General features: G+C 33.8%; 1 protein-coding gene across 11 annotated transcripts in view; it reads left to right on the forward strand.

Annotated features, from left to right (window-relative positions):
• The window catches only part of myh14 (myosin, heavy chain 14, non-muscle), a 93127-nt gene that overhangs the window by 14929 nt on the left and 62808 nt on the right, over positions 1 to 15390 (forward strand). For 4 of the 11 annotated variants that reach the window (XM_005157931.6, XM_068214106.2, XM_005157934.6 and 1 more), the window contains exons 3-8: positions 3335 to 3541; positions 5693 to 5849; positions 11481 to 11508; positions 11697 to 11814; positions 14485 to 14532; positions 14775 to 14786. In XM_005157931.6, the coding sequence (XP_005157988.2) occupies positions 3335 to 3541; positions 5693 to 5849; positions 11481 to 11508; positions 11697 to 11814; positions 14485 to 14532; positions 14775 to 14786 (570 nt within the window). Of the gene's footprint in view, positions 1 to 3334; positions 3542 to 5692; positions 5850 to 11480; positions 11509 to 11696; positions 11824 to 14484; positions 14533 to 14774; positions 14787 to 15390 lie in introns of all 11 variants that reach the window. The other 7 variants (XM_068214105.2, XM_073925970.1, XM_073925972.1 and 4 more) reach the window with 3 other exon arrangements.

Below are 15390 nucleotides of genomic sequence, written 5' to 3' on the forward strand. Positions count from 1 at the left end.
AACACAGTTAGGCGTTAGTTGTTAGCCATTAGCCATTAGCCATTAGCCAAGATTCTTAAAAAACAGCTATATAAAAACCCTTGACATCAGACTGTAATCTGCTGCTCAACTTTTGACCTTGCTTATGTTGTTGTTCTTCTAGTTAAAGTGTTAGATCTAAACAGCTACTTCGGAAACTTTGGTGCAGCCTGGCCCTCAAACAAGCACGTGTTTGAGGGCTTTAGTGCTTTGATATGATGCTCTATGAATAGCATAACACACTTGTTGAACCAGTGGTTGCTCAATGCTAGACATCACTGCTCTGCAAAATGAGGCCTCGTCATAGTGTCCCACATAGAGAATGTGACCAACTGCCAGAAAGAACAGAGACGGAGATCTCAGCACTTCCTGTTGGAGGTCATGAAGGCGGCACTTTATATTCTCTCTCTCTCTCTCTCTCTCTCTCTCTCTCTGTGTCTCAGTATATCTATTTCTGTTTCTCAACTACTGACACACTCCCCCTCAGACTGTCCGTCTCCATCAAACATGAATGTATTCTCTGTTTCCTACAAAGTGAGTATGCGTGTGTGTGAGAGTCAGTGCTCTGTAGAAGAACATTACCCATCATTTTAAATCTCTGAAATGCAGAAACTGTGCGTTTATCTCACAGTGTTGTTTGAAAACAACGTTTTTAAACACCAAAGTATTCTTGCTGGGATTTAGACATAGCGGGAGAATCTGGATGCATCTTTACTACTGAATGTCATTAACTCATTCAAGTCCCACTAGAAGACTTGTTGTACAGGAGAGGACAGAGGATCATATTTAGAAGGATCCAGTGGGCATTTGCTTCAACATTGTAGCTGTAATTGATCACCACTCAACAATGTAAGGATGTGTCTCAGCATAAACTATCTATGTTTAAACGTATTTGGACTGAAATCCCACTTTGCCATGATCAAACCTCTTATCAGTAGAAAGAACCAAAGGTCAATACTAACTTTTGCAGAGGAGCATGTTGTGTGGACAGAGAAATGGTTATAAGTTCACTTTAATGATGAAAGCAAGTTTAATTTATTTAGGTCCTATAGAAAACATTAGTTTAGTTCATCTTCTAACATAGGTTCATTCTGAAAATGTCGCCCTATATACTTTTCTGGAGATTAGAAGTATTATGTAGCCAGAAGTACGAGTGACTGCATTTCGTCTGTAAAACGAACGCTACAGGGTTGTATGACGCCATTCCTTTTCACCCTTACCAGCTTACCACTTAACCTCCCTATGGACGGCTTTCTCGCTGTTACTAGTTTGTTCAGTTAGCTCGCCATTTACGTCGCTTATCTCAAATGATAATAGAGAGTTTAATAATATTATTATTAAAATATTATTATTTCTCAAACATATCGTTGAAAACAATTATACTATTTGTACTATTTATACTATTGGTTAAAATGCTACATTTTGTGTAGACTTGGGGTTTTGGACTTGAATACACTTTAAATTGCTCTTCAATGCACAGAACAGTGATGACAAAATTATTATGCTAGACATACCCCAAAATAGACAATTTCACTGATAAAATCAAATATTTGCCATTGTCAGATTTCATGTTGCATTATATTCAGAGTTAGTTATAATGCTGCTGACACTCTAAATATTTATTCTCATGCAGAACACTTACACTATGAATACAGGCATTCATTGGATCTACAAAACAGCAGCACGCACAAGTCTCTGTGTTTGCTATGAAAGAATAAATATCTAAAATGCTTGTAGTAATCATATTTCTAAATGCAATATGCTCATTTAAAAGATGCACACATTTTTATTTAGCAATTTTTATTATTATGATATGATGTATTGCTAAACCTCTACCATCTATTTAAGCTGAAAACAGTAAAATAATACAATGGCAGCCCTGAGTCCTGATCTAAACCTTTTTGAAATCCATGCTGACAAAGTTAAAGTTAAGAAACTCACTAAAATCATAGAACTGTGGAAGAGACTGGAAAAAGATCTGGAATGGATTCAAGATCCAAGCAAAGCATGGGAGAGACTAGTGGTGTCCTGTGAGAGGCATGTGATGTCTGTGACAAGCTAGTGATGTCTGTAAGAGACTACATATATATGGTCATACACTGTAAATGTGTTGTTCAAAGCAAGGGCTCTACACTTCCTACTAATATTTGACTTCTGTAACCTTCTAAAAATGTATTTGTAATGCTTCATATGAAAGCATTTTTGTTTGAGTGCCTTGGTTATTTTGCATTTGCAAAACCTTATTCTATTATCACTCAGTTAAGTAGTTGGGTTAAAAATACCCAAACATACAGTATAACCCAACTATAGGTTATTATAGCACCTTCCCAACTATGGGTTATTTTAACCCAATGCATTGGGTTATTTTTTAGATTTGAAATATAATGGCGAATGGAAAGAAAACCTCCGCATTTCGGGACTTGCGTGATCCTTTAAGATAATCAAAAATCACTGCTGACATGGTAGACTCTTAATCAGTATTATCTTAATCATAAAAGCGGAGTATTGGTGTCCATGTAAATGTACTGTTGTGAAAGTGGCAGATGAACTTGCAAGCTGTCAAAGAGAGCCCTATTCTCTGCTTCCATGAGCCCTCACATTTCATAAGTTTCACGTTGCTGTGTCAGACAGCTTGCTTGTAAAATACAGCCATACTTTAGAACGCTTAGTTTAAGCAAATTTGATGAATGCGATCGTGCATGTTGATAAATCTGAAGGGATCCCTCCCCCGCTCACCGAGTCCGCTGTACTGCGCATGTTGTCTGTGTGTGTGTGTGCGTGGTCACCTTAGAATCCAACATGGAAATAATTTTTGTTTGCTATTGGCATTGATTGTTTTGAAATTCAAATGGCACTTAAATTCCTGTGTTTTTATTTCTGTAATAAATATGCCGTTTCGTGATTAATCATGATTAATCATGATTAATTACCTAATAGTGTGATTAATTACGTAATTTTTTTTAATCATTTGACAGCCCATATATATACACACACACACACACACACACACACACACACACACACACACACACACACACACACACACACATACACATACACACACACACACATACACACAAATGCAAATAAATGCATGTAGTTTTTGTACTTTATTTTAGTTTTATTTAAATTGGTAATTCATTTACAGCCAAAACTGAACTTTTCTCCTTACAATAATTACTTTAACCAAAGACAGTGACACATCTGCTACAAATGTGGGGTTGACGTCATGTTCAAACAACAACATTTTACAAAGAGCACATTCATTTGTCCTGTCATGATGCTTTATTCTTCTGCCTGTGTTTCTTTTGGTCAGTCTGCCAGCATTCGCGAGGAGCGGGGCGATGAGGTGGAGGTGGAGCTTACAGACAGTGGGCGGAAACTAACACTTCTGAGGGAGGAGCTTCAGCGGATGAACCCTCCCCGATTCAGTAAAGTTGAAGACATGGCCGATCTCACATGCCTCAATGAAGCCTCCGTCTTACACAACCTACGAGAGAGATACTATTCAGGACTTATATATGTGAGTGTTTCCCTCAAGTCAAAGCGGTGTTTTCAGTGATCATTAAGTCCTGACATGTGCCTGAGAATATGCACTGCCATCACTTGAGTGTGAGTGAGCATGTGTGCATGGGTTTTCTCTGAGTAAGCGAGAAGGATAGTGTTACACACACACAGATGCACACACGTGTGTTTGTTCATCACAGGCTCACGGTTCAAATTTCTGCTCAGGTTACATGCAGAACGTAGCCAAGAAAGTCTAAGCACACATGCACATACAAACACATACACACAAGATGAAGGTACTTTATTCATGACACATCTGTCAGTAGTGCCACCTGAGCCTAGTTTATTTTATCCTACTTGATTCAGAGATCAAATTTAAAGGAATGGATAATATCCTGTGGTTTCACACCAAAATAAGAGCTCAGTAGATTAAATATATATATATATATATATATATATATATATATATATATATATATATATATATATATATATATACATATATATATATATATATATATATATACATATATATATATATATATATATATATATATATATATATATATATATATATAAATATATATATATATATATATGTATATATATATATATATATATATATATATATATATATATATATATATATATATATATATATATATATATATATATATATATTGCAATTGTAAATTCTAAATTTGTTTGCTTTTATTATTGTTTATTCATTCATTTTCAGCTTAGTCTCTTAATTAATCAGGGGTTGCCACAGCAGAATGAACCGCCAACCTATCCAGCGTATGTTTTACGCAGCCGCAACCCAACACTAATAAAACACCCATACACTCTTGCATTCACACACAAACATAACAGCCGATTTAGCTTACCCAATTAACCTATTGGGTTCACCTACCTTTTATTATAGTATTATAGGTTATTTTTTATTCCCCATGTTTGTTTGGGTTTTGTCTAGGTGCTTCGGTTTCCCCCACAGTCCAAAGACATGCGCTATAGGTGAATTGGATAAACTAAATTGGTGGTAGTGTGTGAATGAGAAAGTGGGTGGGTGTTTTCCAACAACCCTCAGTGCAGATATATATTTATTTGATATTTGATATTCTGTCTATTTTATAATAATAATAATAATAATATTAATAATAATAATAATAATAATAAATCATGTGATAATATTCAGAAATAATAATAATAATTATTATTATTATTATTATTAGTAGTAGTAGTAGTAGTAGTTGTAGCAGTAGTAGTAGTAGTAGTATTCATTCATTAATTTTTTTGTCGGCTTAGTCCCTTTATTAATCTGAGGTCACCACAGCAGAATGAACCGCCAACTTATCCAGCACGTTTTTACGCAGCAGATGCCCTTCCAGCTGCAACCCATCCCTGGGAAACATCCACACACACTCATTCACACACACACTCAAACACTACGGACGATTTAACCTACCAAATTTACCTGTACCACATGTCTTTGGACTGTGAGGGAAACCGGAGCACCCGGAGAAAACCCATGCTAACGCAGGGAGAACATGCAAACTCCACACAAAAATACCAACTGAGCTGAGGCTCGAACCTGCTTTGCACTGCTTTGCCCTTATTGGTACTTTTATTATTATACTTATAATTATAAAAACAATTAAACTTTTTCTTATTAATATTATTAATAATAATAATGATCATTATTTATAATAATAATTCAATAATCATTATTTTTATAATATTAATAAAAATAATTATTATTATTTTAGATGACTAATAATAATAATAGTAATAATAAAAATAGTAATAATTATTGTTATTGTTGTTATTACTATAAAAATAATGAACATTGAATTATTATTATTATTATTATTATTATTATTATTATTAATCATTTATAAACTCTGCAGCCTTGCAAGAATCTTGCAGTCTTGATTTTCTCATAAAATTTCTTGTTTTATTTACCAGTTTGCTAGCAATGCAAGCCATGTCAGTGCAGGCAATTAGTTAGTTTCATGTGCATTATCCATCAGGCAGTCATTGAACAGACTGTGGGCAGTCTGTGGGTGGTCTGTCTGTCTGGGAAACTCCTCCAAGAATAGTTTTTACATAAACAACATCATCATTTCTATTTGTCTGAACTGTTGTGTTTGTGTTCGTTGTCCCACAGACATACTCTGGCCTGTTTTGCGTGGTGATCAACCCCTATAAGAACCTGCCCATCTACACAGAATCCATTATAGAGATGTACCGTGGCAAGAAACGACATGAGATGCCTCCTCATATCTATGCCATATCGGAGGCGGCGTACAGGAGCATGCTGCAAGGTACCATGGCAACCAAACAACTTGCTGTAGGCTGATTCAGTTTGTGTGAATTTACACATACACTATTAACATATTTAAAAAAGAAGGAGCCAGTTTCATGTTGCTGCATGACGACTGAGGTGTTTCACACGCTTAGTTTCAGTCTGAAACCCCAGGCATGACTGAGACACTGAGATTTGGCATTTTAACCCTGGATTGCGCTCTTCAGGGTGTGTCTGTGGTTAATAAACTGGCCCAACCGGTGTATGTTTTTTTCAGGTAAAAAGAGCCATGTAGATTTGTCATAGGCCTTTAGTCATTTACAGAAAATGACATCATGTATATATAAATATATTTTTTTAAGTTCTGGTATTTAATTTAGTTTTGTTTTTGTTGTATTAATCATTTGAATAAGTAAGTGTTTTTCATTTTGTTCAGTTAAAGTTTTATTAATTTTTATTTATTTTTTAGGGTTTTTTCACCTTCATTTTATAGTACAGTAGAGATGAGACAGGAATATATGGGGAGCAGAAAGAGGGAGGAAGGATTGGCAAAGGACATGGAGCCGGGAATCGAACTTGGGTCGCACGTCAGTGTTATATGTCAGCACACTCTACCACTAGGCTTTTATTTTATTTCATTTTATTTTATTTTATTTTATTTTATTTTATTTATATTTTATATTTTTATTTTTCAACACAAGTATACAGCACACACAGATGGTTGACAGTTTATATCAAATATGGTAAATTTAATATTCATTTAAAGTCCCCCATTAAAGTCATTCATTGAAGCATGACATTTTTTAACACAAATATGTTTTGTGTCCTTACACTGCTTAAATGTAACTCTTCACACCTTATTTCATTACATGTACATGAACCATAAATATGCTAGTTAGTTAGTTAGATCCCATTTTTACCAGCTATACCTGTTCCACTCAGTCATTTATCAAAAGTAAACAGCAGCAAATGCTACACAATAGCAGATAGACATGTAAATATTTCAACACTTTAATTAATTTGATGATTTAGACAAGTGGGTTTGATGACGACTGTAGAAATGGTGTACTGTAGGTGTGTCTTTGTTTGGTTGTGAGCAGTAAACTTAATGTAAATAACTGAAGTGCAGCCAATCATATAAACAAGCATACTTAAAATAGCTAAATTAAAAGGCTTACTGTCTATTATGGAGGACAAAGCACACATACCTTTTGTTGTTGACAATAGTGACTGTATGGCTAGTATCATAATACTGTGATTTGCTGCTAGGGTATTCAGAGTATTGATTACCGATTCTGATGCTTTAAGCTTTATAATGCATAAAGCATATTTTCCTCTAAAGACGAGTTCAGACTGCATGATTTTCAAAGTAGTCTTGTCACAGATGTTTTCACACAGCATGACTATCTGGGCTAGCGTTTTGTCGCTGTTCTGTTTACACTGCAAGATGGATCGACGACAGGTGCTTTTACATTGCATGACATTACAATAATAAGAATCGCTGACAACTTCTTCCAAACTACATCTCACAGCCAAAAACATGTAGTATATCTTTTGTTATTAACTACACAATAAGAAAGAAGCCTTTTAATGGGGTAGAAAATGTACATATTTGCTCATGAAGGGAATTAGCAATTTCTCCTCAATTTTCTTTTTTAACTTTCTGTGTGAAACGTCAAATAGACACGGGTGCTCCTGTCAATCCTCCACTAGTTTTTCCTCCATTTCTTGGGTCTAGATAAACTGAAAAAGAGTGCTTTTAACTTCTCCCCCAGCCTCCCGCTGGCCTGCAGGTACACTCACAAAAGTGAATGCTGCTCTGTCATTGGCTGTAGTCGATCGCGGATGTTGTTTTCAGTCAAAACTCGTTTCACACGACATGATTTGAATCGTATCGGCGACTCATCAGCGATTCTCTCAGATTGCATCTTTGATAGTTCATACTGTGTGACTGTCACTCACATACACGAGCACCGATTTGCCTGTTATTTCAGGCATTTGTCGGTGATTTCTCAAAACCTGTCGGCGAGTCAAAATCAGGGCTAAAATCATGCAGTCTTAAGTGAAGAGCTTACCTTACCTAAGAGAATAAATGAAGGATGTTGTATATAATCCCTTAAACACGTCTTATAACCATTTAGGTGTGAACATGTCATGGTCAGAAGTAGCTTTAAAGAAAATAATAGATAGCAGAGATAAAAATAAAATTGGTATAAAAAAATTACTAACACTGCAATTTAGAAAAATTGCAAATGATGCAAAATTCAACAAATCTCAATCAAGAAAAAGTTAGGAGCGCATATTTGATGGGTAGGAAGTTAAAATGAAAACCTATAAATCCATTACTTCTTTACTAAAAGTTAATAGGTCTACAAACTGCTGTTTATTGCAAGAAGTAAAGTTTTTTTTTTGTAAATAGGCCAAAATACATTCAAGATCATTCAAATATATATATATTTTTATTCATTTCCAACAAACACAAACACTTAGGATTGGTTTATAAGACCGGCCACATCAGCGAGTACCAATTGAGTCATTAAATGTGATTATCAGACGATAACAATCAGAGCATCCCTATTTGCTACATATCATGTGTCACAAGGGGTAGTTCACCCACCAATTTACATTTTCTGTTAATTTAAATACTCTCAGGCCATTCAAGGTGCAAGTCTGTGACTTTTTTCTTCTGTAGAACATTAAATACAACTTCTAGCCGGAACCCTTTTGTAATTTATACAATATTTATAATGCAAGTCAACTGTGAGTATCCCTTTAAGATTAAATAAAAAAAGTTTAACATACAAGCAAATCAAAGGCAATACTCTTGCTCCTTGGTGATACATTGAGATCATAAGAAGTGAAACAATACTACTCAAGAACCCAATTATTATTTCAGATGTAGCATTTATCTTTCTGAGTAATATTGTGCACATGATTGTGATCAGATTATTTTAAATAGGGTTCAGGATTCATTTTGATGAAATTAATTAAAATAAAAGATCATTTTAATGTGCAGTATAACACATATCCTCCCTCTAGTTTGCTGATGCTCCAGAGTGTAATTTGTACTGCTTGCAATATGGTGGTCGGTTTCTGGACCAATCGTTTCACAGACCAATCGTTTCACATTATACAACTTCAATGTTTTACTTGTATATGCTTTTTATTTGTGTTTCTTTTTTGGCCATGAGAGATGATCACTATTGACTTGTATTTTTAAGTCACCACTAGTATTAGCTAAATAAAAAAAGGGTAAGTAAATTAACAGCACATTATCATTTATGGGTGATTTATCTCTTTAATAAAATTTGCCCGAGTATTTTCTGTCAATTAATGGGAAAAAATACACCCCCCCCCAAAAGAAATCTCTCATCATTTACATTATTTAAGTTTCTTTCATCTGCTGAAGACAAAAGAAAAATTTTTGTGAATTGCTGATTGCTAAGATCCATTAACTTCCACAATAATGTTTTTTCTAAAATGGAAGTTTGTGGGTCACAACAACCAGCATTCTTCAAAATATCTTTTTTTTTTTGTGTTCAACAGAAGAAAGAAAATCATAAAGGTCAAACCACAAAAGGAAGATTAAATAATGGAGTAATTAAAATTTATGGGTAATCTATTCCTTTAACTTATTTGAAACTGCAGTCAGTCAGTGTTATTTACTTTACCACATTATTATATTATTTAGAGCAGGCGTCAACAAACCTGGACCTGGAGGGCCAGTTCCTGTAGATTTTAGCTCCAACCCTAATTAAACTAAGTATATTTGTAGCCTCCATACAGGTGTGTTGAGGCAAGTTGGAGCTAAACTCTGCATTATGTCGGCCCTCCAGAACCAAGTTTGTTGATGCCTGATTTAGAATTTTAACCATTTAAGTTGACTTATGTTATGTAACTTGCATGTTTGTAACATATAACATATAACAGAATGGTGATTTGTCAGCACTTCACTGAAAAAAGTGAAACTACTGTGTCTTTCATTCAAATGACATTTTTATTTTAAAAAATGGTTTTTGATTTTAACCTATTTCATTCAACTTGCCCTAAAGAGAACAAATTTAAACAAACCCCCTAGGAAAAAGCAAACAGAAAAAGAAATAATTGATTGGATTTACTACCTTTTTTAAGGTAAGTGGTGGCAAACAATTTATATGGACTAGATTGAAACAAACAGATAAAATGTAGTAAAGTTTAACTTAAAGTGTTTATCTTTGATTCAGCCAATATAAATTCTTTACAAACAATTTCCTTAATAACTCTAGTTAATCCAATGAATCTTATTTTCTGTGTAGTATTTTTACTTTAAACCTGCAGTTTTCATATCATGTGACCACATGAAAAATTTGCTGTTTATGTGCTATTTGGTTTTTATGTATTTATGATGTGAGTTCGATCACTCTCTTGCATGACATTTACTGAAAACAACAGTAGATAGTTTACCTCATTATTAAAAATAAAATAACTAGCAATAGCACAGCCTAACACGATATGCATGTATTATTATGTAGTCCAAAGTATGATTTAACTTGACAACTTTTAATATAACCGCAGTAATTCAATAAGATCATGGTCTATAAAAACAATATTTTACCTTTAAGTAATTGAATTTTTTCCCCTGAGCAAAATAAATATTTTGATTAATATTAAATTTCATTTTTCAGTCAAAACTCTAATTTGAGGGAAATGTATCAATTTAGCTGTAACAAATATTATATATATATATATATTTTATTTTTTATTATTATTATTTTTTTTATATATTTGCCTGGTCCAAAGCAAATTTAAACTTTGCACTAAGGGTATAAAATATTATTTTTTATAACAAAAATCTATGTTGTTCCAAAGTAAAGACAAAAAAGAAAGAAAACAAAATAGTGTCTTTATAGTAAACTTTTAGTGACCACTTTCTTGACCACAATAAATATTTTTAATTTAGATTAAAACTTAGTTTGGTTTAGAGTTTAAACCAAAGCTAAATTATACTTAGAGAAAAAATTCACAGTATGTCTGATAATATTTGTTCTTCTGGAGAAAGTCTTATTTGTTTTATTTTGGGCTAGAATGAAAGCATTTTTTTAAACACCATTTTAAGGACAAAATTATTAGCCCCTTTAAGCTTTTTTTTCAATAGTCTACTGAACAAACCATTGTTATACAATGACTTGCCTAATTACCCTAACCTGCCTAGTTAACCTAATTAACCTAGTTAAGCCTTTAAATGTCACTTTAAGCTGTATAGAAGTGTTTTGAAAAATAACTAGTCAAATATTATTTACTGTCATCATGGCAAAGATAAAATAAATCAGTTATTAGAAATGAGTTATTAAAACTATTATGTTTAGAAATGTGTTGAAAAAATCTTTTCTCCCTTAAACAGTAATTGGGGGGAAAAAATTACCAGGGGGTCTAATAATTCTGAATTCAGCTGTACCCAGTATAAATAAATACAATAAAATGCTGCAATGAAATGATTATTGTCAGAGCTTGTGTATTGCGTTTAGTTTGTTTTATCTCCAGTGTTTTATATTCAGAAATTGCAAATCAATCGCATTCAATCTTCTATTCATTCAATAGTTCAGATCAATCACTGTAATTGTTCATTGGTCATGCTAATGTCCTTCCTCTTTCTGTTTTTTTTTTCACTCAGACCGAGAAGATCAGTCTATCCTCTGCACGTGAGTTTCCACTGCCTGTGCCCATTGTATACATTTACTGACTTTTATTAGCACATGTCTAATTTTGTTCCAAATTTTTTCTTTTAAGTCACCTGCCAGTATTTGTTTTAAGAACTCTGAAAATAGTCCGATCAGGTTTTACAGCAGAAGGTCATTTATTTGTTCTGTTTGTGTATATGTGTGTGCAGAGGGGAATCCGGTGCAGGAAAAACAGAAAACACCAAAAAAGTGATTCAGTATTTGGCACATGTGGCATCTTCACACAAGTCTGGTACTCTGGGGCGACCCAAAGACACTGTTGTACAGGTGAGGACTGCCGTCTTTTGGGAGCAAAACTCTTGGGACTAAACTTTTGGGTGCATAAAAGCAAGTGGTGAAGGTAATGAGTTAATTAAATACCTAATAACTTCAACTTAAATGGAGTAAGTTCACAGTACTCATTCAGATTTATTTTTAACTAGTAGCAATCGGTTTCCTCAAATGGTTTGAGTTGCCTTAACTTATTGGGTTTTCTCAAATGGATAGAGTTACCATGGCTTATTGGATTTTACAGTGTACTTAAACTCGTTGTGTCTTTATTTGCTATATTTATTCTGTACTATATTTGCTATTATTTTTTAAGTTCCCTATTAAGGTCTGATATATTTCTTAATATATATATATATATATATATATATATATATATATATATATATATATATATATATATATATATATATATATATATTTCTTTTTTTTTCTTTTTTTTTTTTCTTCAAAAAGATGACAGCTGGTCATAATCTTTTCTTTGTTTTGGTTACAAACAGAGGCAGATTTATTAATTTGGGGACCCTAAGCAATCCCAACTAAGGAACCAAACAGTCTATTATGCACCCTTTGTACTTTTATTTATTTTCTATTTATTTGCATTGATGTTTTTTTATTCTCTCCTTTTCTATGTTTATTGTTTTGCAATCTCTACATTTTAAATGATTTATTTTCCTTAAAATTTCCTTAAAATTATTTTACAACTAAAAATAACAAATAAACTATTTTGTTTTTAAAATAAAAATTGTACCTTATTTGACTGCTGGACTGCTCCTTCTATGATTCAGGATGGGGACAAACATGTGTAGTTGTAATAACTACATTAACATTGTATTTGTTAGCCTAGTGGTTCTCAAACGCAACCGCTTATCTTCCTAATTTGGTAAATTCGCCCCTGGTTACAAATCAGGTTTTTATCACCAAATATTAATAAGATTTTTTAAATTAAGCTAAAAATGAAAGAAATAACAAGTTAGTTAATCGTTGGTATTGTGATATCAACAAATTAATTTAAATGTGTGTGTGTTTTTTTTTTGAAGCAACAATAAAAGCTAATGCTATAAAAGACGGAATTCTAACTTAAAATAGGCAAGAAATAGAATTAAAAGTTTACAGAATTAAACAAAAAGTCACCGCCAATAGCCTAGTGGTTAAGTGCGCTGACATATATCATCATGGGGCTCACGGCAACCTAAGTTCGATTCCTGGCTTGAGGTCTTTTGCCAGCCCTACCCCTCTCTCTGCTCCCAATAATTTCCTGTATGTAACCTCCACTGTCCTTTCCAGTTAAAGGTTAAAAAACTCAACAAAAAAAAGTCATAAAAAAGAAAAAATAAATAAAAAATTTTTACTTAAAAACTCAAGTGGTCCTTTTATGCAGCGTTTCTCAAACACATTCCTGATGGACCACCAGCACGGCATGTTTCAGATGTCTCCTCTGCCTGTCTTCTTCTTCTTTTTGGTTTAATGGTGGATAGCAAACCAGCTTGAGGTGCATTACCGCCAGCTACTGTGTTGGAGTATGTGAGACCTCAATGAGTGGAAGGATAACTCTACATATTCTCTATTGTAAAATAAAAGTCCAATTAAATCCTGTTAATTAAACCTGTACTTCTCAAAAATTATATATTTAAAAAAAAATTGTATACCTTTGGCTGGTTCAATACATTTTTGAAAAGTTACTGTGATTGAGATGTCTGTCATGTCAAGATCTCTTTATTTTTTTTGTAAACTGGTTCCTGTCTCTTCTATATTTGTACACCTAATTAATACTTGTTCAATGGTTTAAATTTTTCTGCAATGGCTACAACATTCTGTTTCACTTTTCCCTATCTTGTACAGTGAGCTATTTAAATGGAAGTGACATATTCTGAGTCTTTCTTCCCGTTTCCATATACTTTCCTTTCTTTCCCCTCTTTAGCTTGTATTTTATACAGATGTCTTCCCTTTGATTCAGATTCCCAGTCCTCTTGCCAAAGGTTAATAACTGAATTATTTATAATATGTTTTATTTCTGTTTTACAAAGCGGGATCTCAATTTCCAACTCATCTTTCTCCAATACTGTCTTAGCCATCTTATCTACGACTTCGTTCCCTTCTACTCCTACATGGGAAGGAATCCATCACATTTCTGGCTTTATTCCCCTGTAATTTATTTCATAAATGTTTTGTAATATTTTATATAATAAATCCTGTCGTGATCCAGAGGTCCCGCTATTCAAACTGTTTAGTGCTGAATATGAATCAGAGCATACCACCACACTTAAGGGCCGATTTTTCCTTTGCCTGCCACACTCATTACAAGTCTTTCATTCTCAGCTAACGGGCTGTTGATCTTAATCAGGTGTGTTTAATTAAGGAGACATGGAAAATGAGTGGAGCTGGTGGTCCTCCAGGAACATGGTTGAGAAACACTGCTTTTATGTGTTGTCTATACACCACATTTCTGGACGTGGGCCATGCCTGACGTTGTTTCTTAAGTTACAAAACCATAAATGTTGCCCCCCACCCTCACAAAATCTTTTCATTTGCCTCCTGTCTCTAATATTTTATTTTAATTTCCACTCGTCTGGGTTGTTCTTCTCTCCGTGTCTCCTGTTTTTCCTGGGCCCTGCTGTTTCTTTCCGCTCTTCTTTCGTCTTCCTCTTTGTCCTCTGCTGTGTGTTGAAGATGGATGGTACTCGCTCTCTGGGTCGTGGCAGTAGCGCTGTGAACAGGGTGAGTGGGCGCTTTTCTCTTCATGACTGTCAACATCCGGAGCTCAGACTACAGCAGTTCTAATTCATGTCCTGCCACTTTAACCACATAATGTGATGTGTCTAATTATTGTGTGTGGATATATTCACTGTGTTGTTTTTTTTTGAGCCATGTTTTTATGATTTTGTTCATCAGTATTCTGTTTTTGTCCCCTGTGTGTCCTGTTCAACCACTCCATCTCTCTTTTTTGTGGATTCTAACAGACCGTGCAGTATGTGAGTATGGTTGAGCTCTAATGCTTCCTATGTGGGTCTATAGGGGGCGCTGTATGCATATTAAAGCTTGCTATGTTGTTTTTATGACCTAAATAGATCATTTAACTCTATATGGGTGAGAGCGAAGCCTCGAAGATTAGATCAAGATTGTTTAGCCTTTTTATCAGTGGTTTTTTTTTTTAGGTAAAGGCTTTTGCTGAGCTGCAATTTTATGAGTTTGCACTTTCAAGTGTGTGTGTGTGTGTGTGTGTGTGTGTGTGTGTGTGTGTGTGTGTGTGTGTGTGTGTGTGTGTGTGTGTGTGTTTATGACTGATCTTTAATTTAAGGACAAATCTTTCCAGGCATCAGCTAATTTAGAATGTGGTCCATATTTTCATCACTAAATTTGTGGTTAAACGTTTATAAGATGCAAAATAATAATTGGCATGAAAAAGAATTTTTACTTTTATCTTTAAATCAAATATTTTGTTAACCTTTTTATATCAGTTAAAAAAGCTTTTTACACTTTGACTTTTATAGATTTCTTCTCAAAAAGTCTTCAGAAATCTCCCAGCGTAATATCACAGGGTGTCTGCAGGATCTTAAAAAGTATTAGAAGTTGATA

Source organism: Danio rerio, chromosome 16 (genome assembly GCF_049306965.1).
Source record: "Danio rerio strain Tuebingen ecotype United States chromosome 16, GRCz12tu, whole genome shotgun sequence".
Classification (NCBI taxonomy): Eukaryota; Metazoa; Chordata; class Actinopteri; order Cypriniformes; family Danionidae; genus Danio; species Danio rerio.